The sequence below is a fragment of the Stenella coeruleoalba genome, assembly GCF_951394435.1.
Source record: "Stenella coeruleoalba genome assembly, chromosome: 8".
In the NCBI taxonomy this organism is placed as follows: domain Eukaryota; kingdom Metazoa; phylum Chordata; class Mammalia; order Artiodactyla; family Delphinidae; genus Stenella; species Stenella coeruleoalba.
Genome location: NC_137154.1, coordinates 52242703 through 52264743, shown reverse-complemented (window position 1 = coordinate 52264743; position 22041 = coordinate 52242703). Strand labels below are relative to the sequence as shown.

General features: G+C 40.2%; 1 protein-coding gene across 3 annotated transcripts in view; it reads right to left on the bottom strand.

Moving 5' to 3' along the window:
* Positions 1-15481, bottom strand: part of RNF169 (ring finger protein 169) — an 87100-nt gene extending 71619 nt beyond the window's left edge. For all 3 annotated transcript variants that reach the window (XR_013829531.1, XR_013829532.1, XM_079930159.1), the window contains exon 1: positions 14944-15481. Coding sequence is in view for 1 of the 3 variants with exons in the window: in XM_079930159.1 (XP_079786285.1) it covers positions 14944-15445 (502 nt within the window). In the remaining 2 variants the exon portion in view is untranslated. The remainder of the gene's footprint in view (positions 1-14943) is intronic.
* Between the last annotated feature and the right edge of the window lie 6560 nt (positions 15482-22041).

Genomic DNA, 22041 nt, shown 5'->3' with positions numbered 1-22041 from the left:
TTGCAAAGCGTTTCTCACTTAACCCAGGGAGAATTACATTAGCCTTCTGCAGGTCCTCACAACATTCTGCACTTACCTCAATTGTAGTAGGATTTATTACCTGTGTTATAATTACTTGTTTCTGCCTCTGATTCCCCAAACTAGGAGATTTTCTTGAACCTATTGGGATGATCTCTAGGTATGTGTTTCAGTATAAAACAGTGGCTTAAATTTTTTTTTGTTGAATATACCAATGAGAAAGTGCTTTAAAACCAGCACCATACTGTACTAAGATCTTTTAAAGAATTTGTTGTCTGAAAGAAGATCAATTTGTAAAGCTTTTCTTTATAATGAAACCAAAAGTAAACTTTAGTAAAGTCCAAGTCAACAACAAATTAACAGGGTCCAATCATTTGAGGTTTTATCATAATAGTTTTTACAGAACCAAACACTAGACAAAACACAAATGGCAAAACAGAAGTAAAGAGAAAATATGTCCACTGCTATTTAGAAAAATAAAAACCAAAACTGGATATAAGTTGTCTTCAGGCTTAAAAATTTAATTGTACACACATGTAATGAGGAAGACTGGCTCAGTTCTGTTTTGAGAACTGAGTTGCTCATCCTGAATCTGTAGTTCTGTTACGTACAGGATGAGCAAGGCCAATGCAATCTTTGGCAGCATTAATAAGAATTTAGCATCCAGATGGAGAGATGGTAAACCTCACTACATTTTGCACTGGTCAGGCATTATTTAAAGCATGAGGGTCAATTCTGAGTGGCATATTTAAAGATGAACAGAAGGATAAAGGAATCATTATATATAATCAAAAATCTTTTTTTTAAGGATTTTTTTAGGACTCTTTTTCCTCTATTAAACATTTACTGAGTATCTAACACATTCTAGGTACCATATTAAGTGCTGAATACCCAAAGACATAGTCCCTGACCTCAAGGAGTTCAGTATAATGCCAGAGACAGACACACAAACAAGGGACTGAAATCCAGTGACATGACGAATACACATACTCATGTGGTGTCACAAAGGAAGGCAATCAACTCCTATTTGAGAAAAAAATTCACAGAGCACTTGTTTCACCTGAGTAGAATCTGACAGAAGGATAACAGGGAGAATATTCCAGGCAGAATAATCATAGGTGACAAAAGGTCAGAAAGGTTTCAAAAAGCATACTATATTATAAGAACTGTAAGTAGTGTAGTATGACCAGAAATCTGGGAAAGGGAGAAAGAGGAGCAAAGAGATGAATTTGAGAAGTTTAGCCTAAGAAGTTAGATAGAAAAAATCATGGTCTTTAAATACTTGAATATTGAAACTAGGGAAGAATATTTTAATTCAATAGAAACTTAAATTTCAAACAATTAACATTGTCCAGAACTAGACAGCAGTGAGTACAGAGTCACCAGAATGGGAGAAATATCCCTGTTCATGTATTAGCTCAATCTTCCCTTGGTATTCTAGATCTCTTCCCTAGCTACTAACGATACTGAGAATCATTCCAGGTGTTTTATTGGCCTTTCAGTTTCCCTCTTCTGTGAAATGTCTATTCAAATCCCCTCACCATTTTTCTAATGAGGTGTCTGTCATAGTGATTTGTAGTTCTTCATATATTTTGGACATTAATCTTTTGTTATTACATTGGAAGTATTTTCTCACATTCTGTGGTTCATCTCCCTACTTTATCTTTTATCATACAGAAGTTTTGATTTTAATGTGACCAAATTATCAATCTTTTCCTTTACTCTGTATTTTTTGTTTAAAGAATTCTTCCTATCCCACTTTCACAGATACCCCTAGTATTTTCTAAGTTTTATAGTTTGACCTTTAATTGATCTGGTATTAACTTTTCATGTATGGTGTGAGGTAAAGATCTATTTTTCCTTGTTTTCTGTAAGGTTAGCTAACTATCCACAACTGAAAATATTTTTGCCCCATTGATTTGTAATGCCACCTGTCATCTACCAAATTCAAGTATATGAGGACATGTTACTGGACCCTTAATTACTTTTTAAACTATTTAACCCTGGTTCAGTGTTCTTGGCCACTAATCATTCGTATTGACAAGTTCCACTAAAAAAAATTAAATTAAAAAAAAATTCCCTTCTATTCCAAGTGTTCTAGCTTTTAAAATAATAAATGAATGGTAAATTCTGTCAAATGCTATTTTGAGCATCTATTGAGATGATCATATGGTTTTACTCTTTATTAATATGGTGAATTACATTAGATTCTTAATGTTAAACTGAACTCTCATTCCCGGAATAAATACTACTTGATTGTGATTTTAAAAAAAAATACACTACTAGACTAGTGCAGATTTCACTTGGGACTTCTAAAATCTACATTTATTGGCCTATATTTTTCCTTTCTTATACTGCCTTTGTGTGATTTTGATGTCATGTTGTAAAAGCCCTCCAAAATGAGTCTAGAAACATTTTTTATTCCCTGGAATGGTCTGCACAAGGATTATCCATCCTTCAATATTTGGGTAACCTGTAAAACCATCTGTGCCTTGTGTTCCTTTAATGGATAGATTTTTTTTCCTGCTTTTTACTATGAAAATGACTCACATATTTATTAGAGACACCAGTACAATGAACCCCAACATATCCATCGCCCAGCTTCAACAGTCAACCCATTGTCAATCTTATTTCATCTATTTCCCAAATCTTTACTTGTTCCCTCTCCCCTTGAATAAATTGTTTTGAAGAAATCCCAGACACCATATCATCTTACCTATAAACATTTTAGCATCTCTCTTAAAAATAAGGACTCTTTAAAATATGTAACCAGAAAAAAGATTTCACACTAAAAATTTAATAATCTTTAATACCAACAAATATCCAGTCAGTATTCAAATTCCTATCAAATATTTTTATACAGTTTTTCAAATCAGAATCCAAATTAGTCCATACGCTTAAATTGGTTTTGTCTTTTAATCTGCAGGTTTCCCTTCTATGTATTGCTTTTCTCCCCTTCTTCTTCACGTATTTGTGGGGAAAAAATGGGCCATCTGTCCTGTAATTTCCCACATTCCGGATTTTGCTCACTGCATCCACACATTACTTAGTGGGTAGATTTTACTATTCAATTTCTTTTTTAGTTACATTTCTATTAATATTTTCTACTTATTCTTGACTCAGCTGCAATAGGTTGTATTTTTTAGGAAACCGACTATTTTACACAATCTTCCAAATTCATGGGCATAAAGTTTTCCATATTCAATATGTATGGGGTTTTAGAAATCCTTATCATAGCTATAGTCATATTCCCTGTTTCATTCCTAACATTTCTTACACTTTCTTGTGTTTCTTTTTCATTGACCAATCTTGCCTGAGATTTGTCTATAACATAGAGCCTATATTAATATCTTCAATGAGTTAGATTTTGGTTTTATTAATCCTCTTCACTGTTTTCTACTCCATTAATTTCTATTCTTATCTTTATTCTTTCCTAACTTCTACTTCCTCTGGGTTTAATCTGCTGTTACTTTCCTAGCTTCTTCAGTTGGCCACTTAATAATTTTCAGGCTTTCTTCTATTGAAAAACCTTACAGATTCTAGGACATAAATTTTTTCATATTAATATTGCTGAAATTGGGATGTTTCTTACAATTAGTCTTACAATCACCGTCAGTCGAGCAAGCAGTGATGGTGCAACTGTCATTGCTTATCTATGTATGAACATAAACAATTAAAGAATAAGCTTGCAAAAGTAGTAGTTACTTGGCAGTTATCCCTGGTGGCATGACTAGACAACTGGAACTTCTCAATGTTAGTCAATAAACCTATTACAGACCATCTGACAAAGAACTATGAGTCTCATCTGAAAACCTTTTGTTGATACCTGCTGGCCAGTTCAAGAAAACATCAGGATCAAAATTTGATGGGTGCCAGCAGTTTGAAAGAAAATGCTGGACATAGCTGTGGAGCACTCTTTTAAGAAATGTTCTATCACCAATGCTCTCAATGACATTGTGAGCAATACTATGTAGAAAAACACAAACCTCTGTGCTTCCATCAGAAAGTGATTTAGAAGAATCAAACTCTGCATATGAAGTCACAGGAATATTCTACTAATTTGTTACTTCCCTTCCTTTTATAAATATATGCATGAGTGATATGCTAAATCTATATCTAAGTAAATATATATGAGTTCTTTCAGTAAGCATAAAGTTTCAAAGTCTAAGTGATAGGAAAGCACTGTATTTGGAAAGTAATAGTCCATCTCACAAATGATGACATCTTAAGATTCAATGAAATATGATATAGGCACTTAAATTTTCCTCTTAGGAAATTAAGGAAACACTCCCATTTATCACTGCAACAAAAAGAATAAAATACCTAAAAATAAACCTACCTAAGGAGGCAAAAGACCTGTATGCAGAAAACTATAAGACACTGATGAAAGAAATCAAAGATGATACAAACAAATGGAGAGATATACCATGTTCTTGGATTGGAAGAATCAACAGTGTGAAAATGACTCTACTACCCAAAGCAATCTACAGATTCAATGCAATCCCCATTAAATTACCAATGGCATTTTTCACAGAATAAGAACAAAAAATTTTACAATTTGTATGGAAACACAAAAGACCCTGAATCGCCAAAGCAATCTTGAGAAAGAAAAATGGAGCTGAAGGAATCAGGCTCCCAGACTTCAGACTACACTACAAAGCTATAGTAATCAAAAAAGTATGGTACTGGCACAAAAACAGAAATATAGCTCAATGGAACAGGATAGAAAGCCCAGAGATAAACCCATTCACATATGGTCACCTTATCTTTGACAGAGGAGGCAAGAATATACAATGGAGAAAAGAGAGCCTCTTCAATAAGTGGTGCTGGGAAAACTGGACAGCTACATGTAAAAGAATGAAATTAGAACACTTCCTAACATCATACACAAAAATAAACTCAAAATGGATTAAAGACCTAAATGTAAGGCCAGACACTATAAAACTCTAAGAGGAAAATATAGGCATTAACACTCTATGACATAAATCACAGCAAGATCCTTTTTGACCCATGGAAATAAAAACAAAAATAAACAAATGGGACCTCATGAAACTTCAAAGCTTTTGCACAGCAAATGAAACCATAAACAAGATGAAAAGACAACCCTCAGAATGGGAGAAAATATTTGCAAACGAAGCAACTGACAAAGGATTAATCTCCAAAATATACAAGCAGCTCATGCAACTCAATATCAAAAAAACAAACAACCCAATCCAAAAATGGGCAGAAGACCTAAATAGACATTTCTCCAAAGAAGACATACAGATTGCCAACAAACACATGAAAAGATGCTCAACATCACTAATCATTAGAGAAATGCAAATCAAAACCACATTGAGGTATCACCTCACACCAATCAGAATGGCTGTCATCAAAAAATCTAGAAACAGTAAATGCTGGAGAGGGTATGGAGAAAAGGGAACCCTCCTGCACTGTTGGTGGGAATGTAAATTGATACAGCCACTATGGAGAACAGTATGGTGGTTCCTTAGAAAACTAAAAATAGAACTACTATATGATCCAGCAATCCCATTACTGGGCATATACCCTGAGAAAACCATAATTCAAAAAGAGACATGTACCACAATGTTCATCGCAGCACTATTTACAATAGCCAGGACATGGAAGCAACCTAAATGTCCATCAACAGATGAATGGATAAAGAAGATGTGGCACATATATACAATGGAATATTACTCAGCCATAAAAAGGAAACAAAATTGAGTAATGTGTAATGAGGTGGATGGACCTAGAGGCTATCATACAGAGTGAAGTAAGTCAGAAAGAAAAAAACAAATACCGTATGCTAACACATACATTGGAATCTAAAAATATGGTACTGATGAACCTAGTGGCAGGGCAGGAATAATGACACAGACGTAGAGAAATGGACTTGAGGACACAGGAGGGGAAGGGGAAGCTGGGACGAAGTGAGAGAGTAGCACTGACATATATACACTACCAAATGTAAAGTAGATAGCTAGTGGGAAGCAGCTGCATAGCACAGGGAGATCTGCTCGGTGCTTTGGGACCACCGAGAGGGGTGGGATAGGGAGGGTGGGAGGGAGACGCTAGAGGGAGGGGATAAGGGGATATACGTATACATATAGCTGATTTACTTCGTTGTACAGCAGAAACTAACACAACACTGTAAAGCAATTATACTCCAATAAAGATGAAAAAAATTTTTCCTCTTAGTACTGCTTTGCTGTATTCCACAGATTTTGACATATAGTGTTTCCACTGTTATTTAATTCTAAATATTTTCCAGTTTCCATGAATTTGTTCTTCATCCATTTATTTTTAGTTTATTTTTTGCTTTTACTTTTTAAATTTCCAAACATGGATAGGAGGTGAGGAGAATCAGTTATATTTGTTATTAATTTCTAATTTTATTGTATTGGGGTCAGAAAACATAGTTGATATATCAAGCTTTGGTATTTGTTGATAATTTCTTTGTGCCTAATTACATAAATTACATAAAATTACATAAAAATTTCACTTTTAATTAAAAAGAATGTATATTCTCTAATTTGGGAAGTGTATGGTTCTATATATACATAGTAGATGAAGTTATACATTGCATTTCTTTTCTTTTAGTGGTTATCCTTCAATTTTTAATATGCATCTGACTGAAAGCTTAAAGTTAATTAATATCTCTATCCTCCTTCTGAACTATATATAACTCTTTAATGCTGGTCATTTTCCCTCCCAGCTTACATTTTATCCTCATCTGATATTTTAGTTCCACTTTGGTTTTAGCCCCAACAAATCAGTCATAATTATTTTTGTTTTATACAGTCAATTCTTCGTTTACCGAGCCAATTTCTTTCTCATCATGATTTCTTTTTTTTTAACTAATTTATTTATTTTTGGCTGCATTGAGTCTTCGTTGCTGCGCGTGGGCTTTCTTCAGTTGTAGAGAGCGGGGGCTACTCTTTGTTGCAGTGTACAGGCTTCTCATTGCAGTGGCTTCTCTTGTTGCAGAGCATGGGCTCTGGGCATGCGGGCTTCAGTAGTTGTGGCACATAGACTCAGTAGTTGTGGCTCATGGGTCCAGAGCACAAGCTCAGTAGTTGCAGTGCATGGGCTTAGTTGCTCTGCAGCATGTGGGATCTTCCTGGACCAGGGCTCGAACCTGTGTCCCCTGCATTGGCAGGCGGATTCTTAACCACTGAGCCACCAGGGAAGTCCCTATCATGATTTCTTGTATCCTTCTCGCTCCCCTAAGTTACCTTTCTTTCTTGCAGAAGTGCATTCTTTCATGTAATAGTTCTTTCAGAAACAGTGTGGTAAATTCTCCATATTTTTGTTCATCTGAAAATACTTTTATTTTGCCTTCACTCTTGAATGATAACTGAGTATGAAATTCTGATCTCTCTCAGCACTAGGAAGATATTATTCAAGTTTCTTCTGCCCTCTCTTATTAAGAGACATCTGCTCTCAGTCTGATTCTTGCTCCTTTGCCTTTCCTTTCTGGTTGCTTATAAAAGTGTCTTTGGTGTTCTGCAGTTTCATTGCAATGTATTTAGTTGTGGGGTTTGTTTTTGGTTTGCTCATTTAATTCTTGCTAGGCCCTCATGAGCTTAAACCTAAAAATTCATGTCTTTTTAAATTAATTCCAAAAAAATCTCATGTCATCTCTTCAAATTCCATGTTTCCCTCATTTTATTTTTCTCCTTCTGGAACTGCTATTAGATGTTGTGTCTTCTTGCTTAGTCTTTCATTTCTCCACCTCTTTCATATTTTCCTTCATCTTACTGTTCTGCATTCTCAGGATTTCCTTATATCTAACTCCCAGCTTACTACTTTCTCTTCATCTGTGTAAACTATCACTTACTTACTGAGCTTTTTTTTTTTTTTTTTTTTGGCTGTATGCGGGCCTCTCACTGTTGTGGCCTCTCCCGTTGCGGAGCATAGGCTCTGGACGCACAGGCTCAGCAGCCATGGCTCACGGGCCCAGCCGCTCCGCAGCATGTGGGATCCTCCCGGACTGGGGCACGAACCCGTGTCCCCTGCACCGGCAGGCGGACTCTCAACCACTGCGCCACCAGGGAAGCCCTACTGAGCATTTTTTTAACCTCTCTATTTTTCATTATGTTTAGTTCTTTTCCAAATATATGTTTCACGTCTTATTCATTTATTGGGATGTCAATTACTTGTTTAATGTCTTTAGTCACTTAAAATATGCTACTTTAAATTACCTTTCAAACTGCCATTCTACTATCCCAGTTCTTAGAGCTGTAATCCTCCTGCTTGTAATATCTGCTGACTCTCATTTGTGGTAGAAAATTGTTCCCTTGTGTGTCACTTTTAATTATAAATTCATCTTCTGTGGGGTTTATTTCTTCTGTGAGAATTCCTTGTGGCCTGAGATATGACAGTACCCCTTCAAGTCTTGTTTTTCCTTTCTCCAGGTGGCCCAGTGGTATCACTAGCTTGGAGCCAGCTTTTATATTAATTTCCTAGCATGGGGATACCTGATATTGCGACTCAGGTCGCAAATATGAGCAAGGCATAGGTCTTGTGCTTCAATTTCTCAGGGAAGCTTTTTTTCCATTTCCTCTTTGTATAGAGTCCAGGCAAACCAAGACGAGATTTCTTATTTCCTTGTGTCAGTGGGAAGATTTTTCTCTAGCCCACCCTTTCACCTAGGATGCAGCACATCAGGAATCCCAGCCTGATGCAAGTCTTGGTTTTGGTTCCTTTTTCCACAGTTAAAACTCAATCACTAGGAATAAAAAAACCAGAAACAACCCCTCACTCAATTCCTTCATCTTTGTCACAGCATGAGCTCAAGTTCTTAATGAAGTTTTGGGTTTTAGTTCCATTTTTGTTTTGGGAATCTAGAGATCTTCCTGTCTTTCCTGCAAGCTCAGAAATGCATTTCAAAGAACTGTTGTTTATCATCCAGCTTTTCTGGATATTTGTAGCAACAGAGTCTTTAGCTAAGATAAGTTAGCCATCTTGCTAAAAGAAATCTGGGATCTCCAATCCATTTGCTACATTACCCCTATAGGAGTGATCTCTCTAGAGTGCAAAGAAGTACTCCTCTTTCAAACTCTTCAGTGGATCCCCCCTTCTTAGCATGGCATTCAAAGTCCACTATTATCCAGTAACTGCTTATTTCTGCAATTCTGCCTCCTTCCACTCTCCCACATGTACTCTATGCTCCAACTACCCATATTTGCAATCCCTAGAACTCTCCTTTTGTTTCATACTCCTATGTTTTTAAAAGTACTTATTTCCCTCAGTTTTATCCTCCCTTCATCTGCCTACTGAATACTCATGGTCAAGTGTCTGCCTTTCCAGGAAGCCACTCCTGACCCATCCAAGCTGGGTTCTCTTTTTTTGTGAAAAGAGCTAACATTTGTTGAGCTCTTTATATGCTAATAACTCATTCAGTCTTAACAACAACCTTATGATTTTGCTACCACTACTATCCCCATTTTCAAAATGAGGAAACTAAGGTACAGAGAAATTAAGCAATGTGCCCAAAGACAAACAGCTATAAATGGCAGACCTGGAATTTGAACACAGATAGTCTGTCTCCAGATCCTGCTCCATTAACTTGCTCAATTAATATATACCATACTGTGTTCTACAATTATATCTTGCGTTACAGTTATTGCATTTATTACCCCACATTCCAGTTACACATTTATATAGCAATCTTCTCAACTACACTGACCTTAAGAGACAGAATTATGCTTTATTTCTATTTGCAGCCCCAGTGCCTAGCACACAGAAGGCCCTCAACTCAGATGGTTACTAAATTAATGAATAACTAAAGGAAACATCCCCACAGTCACTGCATTAGTCCAGCCCATCTTCACCTCTTGTCTGAACTACTAAAACAGTCCCCTAACTAGACTCCCTTCCTCCAGTTTCTATTCACATCTTTCCTCCACACTCCAACCAATACTGTCTTTCTAAAGCACATTATGACAGTATCATTCCATTACTTAAATATTTTTAAGGGCTCCACACTGTCTATAGGATAAAGTCCCAAATTCCTTCAGCATGACATACCATGACCTTCATGATCAAACTTCTGTAGTCTCTTCTCTCCTCCTTCCCCACTCCAGCCCCACATTCCATCTATATTTAACTTCCTGTCTGTCTCTGAATATGCCAAATGCCTTCATGCCTTTGTATGTGCAAGTTCTTTTGCCAGGAATGGCCATCTCCTCTTCCCTCACCTGGTGAACTCCTATTCTTTTTCCAACACACAGCGCAAATGCCTTCCTCAAGTTTCCTCAGAAGACTGTCAGTTATCCCACTGTTCTATTCTTCTTGGCATTATGCATTTACCTCACTTACACTTTGTATATTATTTGATAAGGTGTGTTTCCCCAACAAGACTGTGGAATCTTAAAGGACAGGAACCATGACTTACCCATCTTTTTTATTGTATTCTCTTACACAAGTGTGTGCCCTAAATGCTCACTGAAATAGTGGAATGAAATTTGACAAACATATCCTACATCCTACACTAAAGCAAACTCAGATTCAAATGAATTCAAGGCAGTCAAGTCTTCTAAGATTAAATGGAAATTAGACAGGGAGTAGAAACATGAATGGAAAACAAATAACACCTAAATTCCTGCTGCTCAATCCCGAATTCTACAGAATGGAGCTATTCTGTCAATGGTAATTAAGGCTTAGTTTATAAGGTAATCTCATCCTGAGTTTTAAAAAACACAAGGCAAATATTTCCACATTAGTAAAACACATAAGGACACTCAAATTCTGGAATATGTGTTACTAGGATAAAAAGTTGAGTCATTTTATACATTTTAAGACAAATCCCTTCAGACAAGGGAAATTCCTGTCCTTTTACACTACAATCATATGATTTCATTATTCACTAGTCCTACATGCAATTTAGGTTTGCACACATAACAAACATTGTCTGCCAACTGAGTAATAAACCAGAACTACTTGTTTTTCACAGAAAGAAGAAATTTTTTTAATGGATAAATGTCAACCCTAAATGAACAGGGAGGTTGGGGTGGGATAAAGGGAAGGAATAAATGGGGCACTATTCAATTTTTGAAATGCACTTTTAACACTACAAATAGAAAAAAAATTAAACTGCCAACTTAAAGATTCATCAGCCTTTGTCTAGCTTTTCTCTTCAATTATTACCCATGGTAAAAGGACAAAGAACTGTCCTTAAAAGGTCCTGGTTTCAAGTTCAAAGGCAGCATAATTTAGAATGATCATCCTTGATTTCAAAAGACTAAATGAATTCTTAAAATTAATTATTATCAATGAGGCTTGGGACTTCCCTGGTGGCACAGTGGTTAATAATCCGCCTGCCAGTGTAGGGGGACACGGGTCCAAGTCCTGGTCCAGGAAGATCCCACATGTGGAGCACCTAAGCCCCTGCACCATAACTACTGAAGACAGCGCGCCTAGAGCCCGCGCTCGACAACAATAGAAGTCACCGCAATGAGAAGCCCACGCACCGCAATGAAGAGTAGCCCCCGCTCGCTGCAACTAGAGAAAACCCGCACAGCAACGAAGACCCAACGCAGCCAAAAATAAGTTAATTAATTAATTAATTTAAAAAAATTCTTATCAATGAGGCTTAAATGTTCTTATATTTGCAAATCTACCTATGTATGTCTGTATGGTAAATCTTCTTTTTTAAAAATCAACGGACCAGGACTGTTTCTAAATTTAGAATATAAGCTCTAAGAGGGAGGGATCTTTGACTATTTTATTCACTGATGTCACCCAAGGATCTAGAACAGTGTCTGCCACAGAGTAGGCACTCATTACATACTTGCTTAATATTGCTCAATATGGTCCAAATACTTAATATGTCAATACATACAATGAGCTGCAGATCCTCATAGAACATACAGTTGAAGTCTAGGTTCATCTTGAAATGATCACTGACTTAACCTTCAACACACACTGCTGCACAAATTAACTGATACTGTATCCAAAAGCAAATTGACAGTGTATGTAAGAATAAAATAAAACACTTAATACAGACGTTATTAAGGTTCTGAACTTTAAATCTTGAGAAGCTGACAAAAAACAAAAATATCACCAGCACAACCAAAATTTTCAACACACACAAACTCTTGCACTTTTTTCAAAAAAAATTCCAAAATTCAATTCAATTCAATTCCAAAAGAGCCATGGGACTTCAAGAAATTTAAAAAAAAAAAAAAAAAAGTTAAGAATTTCACTTAAATACCAGTGAATTTACTACAAAATTTTATTTCCAGTTTTATAAAGCAGGTCTGCCCTTTCTTTTATCAATTGACCTAATTATGCCAAAAGAATACTGCTAAGCAATATACTTCTGTATTAACCTAAAATTGCTAATTTTGTTGCTGTTTCCCACTAATAAAAGTGTGATGTAATTATTATGAAACTGGTATTTTTACTGTCTATTACAAACCATCATGAACATTTAACTGTGAATTAGGTTATGTTTTAGCCCTTATTTAAGGGTTAGCCTTTCAGCCCTTGTTATCTGCTACTAACCCACAATGACCTGGTCACTCTCTTCTCTGTTCTGGGCCTCAGTTCTCTCTTCAGTAGAATGAGGGAACTGGGTTAAAACAGAAGTTCTTAACCTTTTTTTTGGCAACACTTGGAGAACCTGGTGAAAGCTACAGGTGAACTATTCATAAAAACGTACATATATATTGTAAAACAATTTTATAAACAATAATTCATAATCGCAAAAGACTGGAAACAACCTAAATATCCATCAATAGATGATTAAGTAAATTATGTTACATCCATTCAATGAAATTCCTTGTAACTATAAGTACAATGAAGAAACCTTCTATGTACTGATATGAAAAGATATCCATCATGTATTGTTATATGAAAAAAAGCACCAGTGCATATAACATATAACATTTTATGTAAAAAGATCAAAAAATAAAATAAATATATTTGAATTTCCATGTATAAGCATAACGAAACTGTGGAAGAATCAACATGAATCTTTGGTGAAAATGGGAAATGAAGAAAGGAGTAGGAGGAACCTTTTCATTGTATACTTTCTTATATTTTTGTTTGAATTATGTGAATTGCCTATTAAAGTTTTAAATTAAAAAATATTGCATATAAACTCAAGAGGTCTAGACAACTTGCTAAAGCTAGAAGATAAACAGGGTTTATTCCCAAACCCTGTTCAGCAATACTCTTCTATAATGTTTTGACTTAACAAGCATGTAATTATATACACTCAATGATCCAACAATAAGAACACTTAAGGAAAAATATTTTCCATAATGGTCCTCATACAAACATATAAAGTAATTGGTGGATATTCAGTGACTCAACAGAGCCTAATTTGAAATCTCATTTTATATTGTTTTTCTTAATCACTGATACACAAATTTCTTCAAGGAAAAAGTATGCACAAATCATCAAGTCATACACCCTCTCATGGTTCAAATCTCAGACCTGATATTCCACAAAGGAGTACAGGCTTCGGAAATAGAAATTTGTATCCTACGTGACCATACAATCAATAGTACTAGTATGGAGACCAGAAAAATGCTGTCTTAATTTTTTTTCCCATAATCTCAGAATTTGAAGCAAATTAAATAGCATAGATGATGTTTGGGGAGGGCTTCATCCCTTTTCTGAGCAGGAATCAGGTGGAACTGGGTTTTCATCCTTGGGCAACTTACTTAACCTCTCTTGGCCTCAGTTCCATCTATAAAATGGAAATAAAAGTACCTATCTCATAAGGATGCTATGAAGCTTAAAAGGAATAACGAGGAACACAGAAAGTAAGACAGAAGTAAAAATAAGGTATCCTAGGACAGTGGCAGGTGTCTGACTGCTTGAATCAAAACAGACTGCATTCTGGAACCTGTAGTTTCTAGTGACTGCACTTTCATACACAAGCAATGTCTCCTTTTCCCTACCGAAAATAGCACATGGCAGAATTCCCAACACAAAAGGTGCAAATATCTGTCCTTTCCTAATTATGTTTCTTGAAAAATCTCTTCCTAGGTAAGCTTTTATCAAAGAACTCTAGCTGTTGTGTTGACTGGGTGTGTCTCAAAGAGTCCCAAGTTATAACAGTTTTGTTTTATGTTTTCAACAGGCACTTTCTATGTCAAGCTCAGCACCAAAGAGTGGCAGGCTGCTGGGGGGGGGGCGGGGGGGGGACGGGGGGAAGGCAAAGAAGTTGTAGACAACAGTCCTTCAACGGACTCCTAATTGCCAGGAAAATAGTAGGAAACCTACTGCCATCGAGATAGAAGCAGCCCCCGCCAACCAATCTCCGCTTCCAGAACTTTTAAACCCCATCCATCTTTTTTTGCAGAGCACTGCTGGAGCTTATTATTAGTTATTATAAATATAAATAGCCATCATTTATTACGTCTTCTCTACGTGCCAGGCTCTTGCGTTTTTCAAGATTTTGTGAAAACTGCACATGTAAACTCAGACGCTCAAGTCTGAAAAGCTCCCTTCGCATCCTCAAAATCAATCTAATCTGCCCCTCAAACTCCGTATATGCCACACCTCTCATTGACCCATTCAGGCCCAGGGATCACATCTTTACAAGCAATTCAACCCCAAGCTCTTCACCCAACACTAAATCAAGCACTTCTCGGATCCTCCACTGCCCCTACAAAGTTCGGTACCCTCCTCCACTCACCAATTCCAACCTGGCCCTAACTTGTTCCAAGAAATGCTATGGCTCCCTTCAAACTTCTGACTCCAAATCCATCGTGCCCGTACTTCATCCCGAAGTTCAAAATTCAGAAACACATACTGCACCTGGGCAAAGCCCGGTTCCAACCCCACGAGAACTCTCGACACCCGCTCGAGCAGGGCCAGGGCCTGGGACCCTCCACCCCCTAACCAGGCCAGGCCGGGGCGCGGCGGCCTCGCTCCGGACCCCAAGGGGAGGAGAGGAAACTCCACCTGGCTCCGCTGGCGCGCCGCGCGTCTCCTGCTCGGGCCTGGGCCCCGTGGCGGCCGCGCCCCCGTCACGACGCGAGCGGCAGCGCTCGGGTGGGCCGCGGCGGGCGCGCTCGCCCAGCACCTCCGCGTCGGGCTGCCAGTTGTCGCGGGCCCGACGGCGGGCCCAGCCCGGGCCGCGGGCGCGGCAGCGCGGGCAACCCGGGCCCGCCGCGTCGGCGGCGCGTTGGGCGCAGCCTCGGCACAGCGAGTGGCCGCACGGCAGGGCCGCCGCTTCCCCCGGGGTCTCCAGGCACCCAGCGCAGTCCGACTCCTCCGGCCGCGGCGGTGGCGGCGGCTGCAGCAACGGCGGCGGCAACACCAGCAGCGCGGGGCCAGAGGCCGGGCCTGGGGTCCCAGTCTTGGCTGCCGCCATCTCGTCACAGCGGCCCCGCCGACCCCGCCGATTCAGAGCTGCCGCTGCCGCCGCGGAAGAGGCCCGAGTACTCGGACCTGCCGCCGCCATCTTGTTTCCCGTTTGTAGGGAGAGTCCGTTGCGAGGGCGAAGAGTAGAGGGCGGGGCAGTGCGCGGCGGGCACCGCTATATACATATTCATGAGGGGCGGGGCTCCAGAAGAGGGTCTCTCGGGACATGGTTGGCGTGAGGTGAAACCTCATTAATATTTATTAGTTATCCTTTATATATCTGGTCTTCGGCCTCGCCTTCTACTCTTTGCGATTTCCTCTTAGTGGGCCAAATTAAGTTGAGGACTGAGGGGATTTATTTGGAAACTGAGCGATATTAAACTTTATGAAGTAATTACACTATTTATCCTGCAATACCCTGATAACTGAGGCTAATGTGATTGGGGAGTATGTGAATTACTCAGAACCCTGCCTCTGCTTCATAGCTGCTGTGACTGAGACCAGTCCTACCCTGACCAGCAACTAACTGCCAAAAATAGCAGCTTCTTGTCAGTCCACATCTCAGTAAACTCTCTCTCCAGATTCCTTCCTGAAACTTCCCTCCCTTGGCTGGCAAAGCTACACTTTCCTTGTTTTTTTTTTTCCCTCTCTCAGCTCTTTCTCAGACTCTTTTCCTGAGCCCTCCCCCTTGTTTCGGGCTTAAATGTGGGTATTCCTCTAGGCTCAGGCCTCAGTCCTCTACTCCTTTCCGTGTATTGCCCCCCACCCAGCCCATACCCCACCTCACATTTTCTTCCAGCTGAAACTCTCGAATTGATATCTGCAGTCCACACATCCTGAGTCCAGCCCTGCATAGTTAACTGCCTGCTGGAAGCATCATCTTGGATGTCTGCATCCCTCATGTACCAAACTAAAGTCACTGTCTACCACCCTCCTTTCAAAACAGCTCTTCTTATTTCCCTCATTCCAGTAAAGGTACGATTCTCCCAGTTCCTCAAGCTCCAAACCTGGTAATCTTTACTTCTCCCTCATCTCCCACATCTGTCAGTTTCTTAGTTCTGTCAATTCTCCCACCAAAATGACCATTTTCCTACCTATCGTCTCTTCTTCATCCCATTCCCACTGCCCAATTCAGGTCTCATCATCTCTCACCTACATTATTGCAGAAGCTTCTATAAATTGTCTCCCTGCCCACAGACTCTCTTCCTCCAATCCATCCTCCATAGTTCTTAGAGTTACTTCCTAAAGGACAGCTCTGACCACACCATTCCTGCTTGGCTTAGTCACTGAGTGAGGTGCTCAGACTTTGGTGCCAGTCCCCTTTCTGGATGCAGAGGGTACAAGAGAAACAATAGCTTCCCTCTGACAGAGAGAAGGTTGTGCTACAGCGCTTCTCCCACCCTTTGCTTTTTTGCACTAAAGTAGATTTGGAGCAGGAAGGCATTCAGCAAATGGCATTTCCTCTTGGGAATCTTTATAAGAAAGCACAAGTTTTGTAAGGAGAGCAAATTAAAAAAAAAAAGTAACATAATGTAATGGAAGGCATCAGAGGCCCTGGGTTTCCATGAGATCGCCTGGAAACAGTACCTGAGCTGATAGTAAACCAGTCCAAGGCAGAGTGATTGGTGGAAGTCAGCAGAGCAAAGAAAGAAGTGGATTCCCAAAATGAGAACCAGATGGCTAAAGGACAGTGAAGAATTGAAGAAGGGTCAATGCATAATTGAAACAAGGGCTTGTGTGCACAGAGGTCCAGACAGTCAGAATCCTGACAAACTCAGAAGTATGGCTTCATCCAGGCTGTGCTTCCAAAGGTCCTCTTCATTTCACTTCCCACTTTGGATGGGAAGTGAGTATGCTTTGCACAGATTCTGACAAGGAAGGCCTGTGGTCCAGAGATCAAGCCAATTATTCTTAGAGACGGGGCCCTTGGTATGGGCTGTTCACTCTTGACAGTTTGGGGCTCTCAATCTGAAGTCTACTTTCTATTGGAGAAGCTGAACCATAGCAGTGTAGCATGCTTTCTCGAATACAAATAAAGACAAGAAATTTCTTTTTGCAGAGGGAAAAAGCAAGAGTTCTGAGTAATACTAGACCAAAAGCCAGGAGATCTAGGATTGGTCATGACCACTTTCTCCATTTCATTAATTTGGATAATTTCAAACAGATAAATTCCCTCTGGACCTTAGTCACCTCATCTTTAAAACAAGTGTACTGGAATTCAGCAGTTCTCAACCTGGGATACACTTCAGAAAGACACACACGTGCACACATATATACACATATGCCAACGTCCCTTTTCAGATCTACTGAACCCAAAACCTGAGGATGGGATGCCAGCATGTAAATTTTTATAATGCCATAGGAATTCTAATGAATACTCCTAGATAAGACCACTACAATGGATAAATTCAAAGGTCCTTTCTAGCTCTAACATTCCAGAAGTCTGACTCCCAATTTCCAGTCTCTTCTCTCCTCTATGCTGTTGCCAAAGTAATCTTACTAAAGCAGTATCTGTGACAGAAGGCAAGGCAAATCTAAGAAATTTGGAGAGTTATTCACTATGTGGGAAAATGAGGGCGATGAGGATGGTTTTAAAGTGTCAAGCCTGGGAAGCCTGAGATTATGATCGCAAATCACCACCAACAAAAGAGAGTAACTGGGAAGGAAAAGCAGTCTGAAAGATGAGGGCATGGTAGACATTTTGCTTTATTTAGTTACCATCAGCATCCAAAACTTCCTCCTGTTTGGGGGAATGACCCGTTCTGTGCAGTTTTGCTGAGACTAGGGAAGCTGAATCAGAGAGATAGCCTTCTCCCTGCCCCGGGGGCAGCCATAAAATGAAATATGACCTAGGCTCGGCCACGTGGCCACTCCTCTCTGAACTTTGAATCTTCAGGGGATGACACAAAGGCATATTGACAAGTTTAGAATTACAGGAATGGAGACAGTAGGTGTCCAACCACAGTGGGTCCCTTGGGGGTTGGGGTAGAAGGGGGAGTGTCCCTACCGTGGTGATGGTGGCCACGCCAGATTGTTCCTAAGGCACGAACTTGGCCGTAGTGCCTGCTGCCTGGCCTTCCTAGGTTACAACCCATTTTCCACAATCCAGCTTGCCAGCCTTCCTGTCAACTCTCTATATCCTTTGAGTAAATGTCTTTGTTTTCCTTAAATTACTCACAACTTCTGTTGTTTGTAACAAAGTACTCTGAGACACTGGTTTGTTGTTTTTAAAATGTCACCTGAAGGGACTTCCCTGGTGGTGCAGTGGTTGAGAATCCACCTGCCAGTGCAGGGGACACGGGTTCGATCCCCGATCCGGGAAGATCCCACATGCCACGGAGCAGCTAAGCCCGAGTGCCACAACTACTGAGCCTGCGCTCTAGAGCCTGCGAGCCACAACTACTGAGTCCATGTGCCACAACTACTGAAGCCCGCAGGCTCTAGTGCCCACGTGCCTCAACTCCTGAGCCCATGTGCTGCAACTATTGAAGCCCGTGCGCCTAGAGCCCATGCTCCGCAACAAGAGAAGCCACTGCAATGAGAAGCCTGTGCTCCACAACGAAGAGTAGCCCCTGCTTGCCACAACTAGAGAAAGCCTGCGTGCAGCAATGAAGAACCAATATGAAACCATCTGAGAAGCTTAGTCTGACAGCCTAAAGTAGAAGAAGCCCAAGTTGCATGTGTTGCTTTTTCCCGAATCCCCCACCTGTACCACAGTCCACCCAGGGAAGAAGGACTTACAGGCTTACTCGAATGCAGTCATTGAGGATGCCAACTGGAACAGGTCGCGGTGCAGCCACACCTACAGTTCTTCCTCTCCAGCTGTCTTTTCTCTGCCACTCCTGCCATACTTTCTGACGATTTCATCAATGCCAAAATTCCCTGCCATCCTTCTCATAGTGTGTCCCTAACTAGCACTCCATGGTCCATACCACTGCCATCACTTTAGCTCTCCTCATCCACATCACTGCAAACCTACCCTCTTCCTTCCAGCTGGAGGCTCCAGCTACTTCCTGCTGGACTGAAAGACTCAAATGTGAAGCAAAGCTACTTGGCTTTGTTCCAGGTGGAGACACGCTGTTCCTCCCTGTGGGCCCCCAAACCCCTTTTTGCCAGCCCAGGCACTGAGTCCCTCCTGAGGCCTCAAACATCTAGGAAGGAGAAGGCTCAGTCCCTCAGACCCCACCAGCCCCACCCCTCCTTTGCCCTGCTCATCTCTCCTGGTGGCCTCTTCTTCCTGTACTCTTCCTCCCTCAAGCCAGATTTCTCCTTGTGATTTGGCCCCCCTCCCTTTTGCTTTAAAGGTTCTTGCTACATTCTAACTGTCACTCATCTTCAGTTCCTTCCCTTTTGTTTCAGGGGAAGAAGTAGTTCTTTTTGCAAAGCTCATCCTTCTACCTGTCATCTTTTCAGCCTCCTCCAGATTCTTTCCAAATGCTCTACAAATACAAATAAGACTTGGTTCCTGCCTCCCTCAAGGTCACAGCCTAACAGAGAGGCAAAACTGTACGTAAATAATTATCACGGAAAAAAAGAGACAATTACAACAGAATTACAAGCTCTAAAGCTGAGACACGTACAAGGTGCGACGGAAGCAGAGAGCAAAGCTGGTAGAGAGGGGGCAGTAGGAAAAGTTTCCCAGAGGAGGAGACATGTGAGCTCTGTTTTGGACGATGAGGAAGAGTTCACTAGGTAGACACAGGAAAGGCATTCCAGACAGAGGGAAAACAAGAGCAGAAGCACAAACGTATGAAAGTTCAGGATCTGTGTGGAACTAATGAGGAATTTGATGTGGCTAGAACACTGGGTTGGACATGAGGCTAGAAAATTGGAGAAGAAAAGGAACTAGAATTTATTGAGCAACTACCACGTGCTAGGCACATGCCCAGCAGTAATCCATCTATCTCATTTAAACCAAGGGAGTGTTAGGTATAGATTTGTATTTTATAAGGATACCTCTCAATCTTATAATTACCAGTGAGGAATAAAAATAATCTAAGCAGACTTCATCCCACCTCCATGGAGTTGAGGTGTCATTGGAGAAAGTATAGTGCACTTAACATTCATATATTCAACAAGTATCTAGAGAGCACCTACTATGTGGTAGGATAATATAGGTGCTGAGAATTCAGGAGTGAACAAGGCAGGCAAGGTGTGGATGCTGGGCCAGCTTTGGTGGGACCAGCTTTAGGTACAGTATTTGGCACATTCTAGATGCCGCGGAATGAATGAATGTTATACCCTTAGTTATGTCTTTAGTGTTTAGCAAGGTTCAAAGAGCAGTGCATTGCCGGAAAAGAAAAAAATCTGTTTAACCAACAAGCACGTTGGTGGAGAAAAATAATTCTTTAATTTCTTTAAACTTCCCCCTCTAGATACCTATAAATCCACCTAAAATCCACAGCTGGTTTCACTCTCTCTCTTTCACTCTCTGCACCTCCCTCCCATCCCCTTGGTCTTGCTTCCTCTCTTCCCTACCCTCAGGCTCTGGCCCAAGATTCCAAGCAAAGAATTCCCTCTTTTATTTGGTTGTTCTTCTCTTAAGGCAATAGAGGTGGCTCTAAGAAATCCTTTAGGTTCAACATATACAGAATAAGGAAATAAATGGCCCTTCTTAACTCCACTTCAGAGTGAGACACCTAAAAGGCAAAACTTTGGGGTCCATTGGGAGTCCACATAGGTCAAACTTCTGGGACACAGAACAGGTGGAGCAGGGTGGAGAGAATATCTGGAGAGGCAAACAGAAAACATACAGCACATTTTCCATCTAGTCCTGCCTTCTTCTATTTTCTATCTTGCAGCCAGAATGAATGATCTTTCTAAAGTATGAATCTGGGGGGCATGGAGGTGGAGGCGGAATTAGATGAAGGTGATCAAAGAGTATAAACTTCTACTTATAAGGTAAATAAGTACTAGGGATGTAATGTACTACTTGATTAATGTAATTAACACTGTCGTATGTTACATATGAAAGTTGTTAAAGAGAGTAAACCCTAAGAGTTCTCACCACAGAAAAAAATTTCTTTTTTTAAAATTTTGTATCTATATGAGATAAGGGATGTTCCCTTAACTTACTGTGATAATCATTTCACGTTGTATGTAAGTCAAATCACTATGCTGCACACCTGAAACTTATACAGTGTTGTATATGAATTCAATCTCAATAAAACTGGAAGAAAAATATAAAGCATGAATCTAAAAAATAATGATAGTAAAAGACAAACTTTTCCCCGCTATTATTGATTATCTTTTACAGTATAATAACATGTCTTATTCTAGTCTGTCTGTTTTTCTCATCTCATCAAAGAAATCCTTCTGCTACCTTCACTTTTTCTGGACCAAGTGCCCCAGAAGGAGGGGCTCATGGCCCTACTCCAGGAAAAGAGTGGGAAGGAGCAAAAACCCTCATTTTGTCATAAATAAATGGGTGGATAGTAATTCTGACCAGAATGAAAAATTTGCCTCTGCTTTGTTCTGGATGTTCAATTGCTCTCCTGTAAAATAGGTATCAGAAAGCCCAAGGGGGAGGGGTAGAGTTGGAGGACACTGGGGTTCAGGACTACAACTTCAAATTCATCTGTCCTTAGACTCGAATTTGGCCAAGAGGGACAATGGATTATGTACTCATATCGCTGTCCAATTCTTCTGAACCCAAACTAGCTGGAGACAAGAGGCAGTGCTCTAAGGATCGGTTTC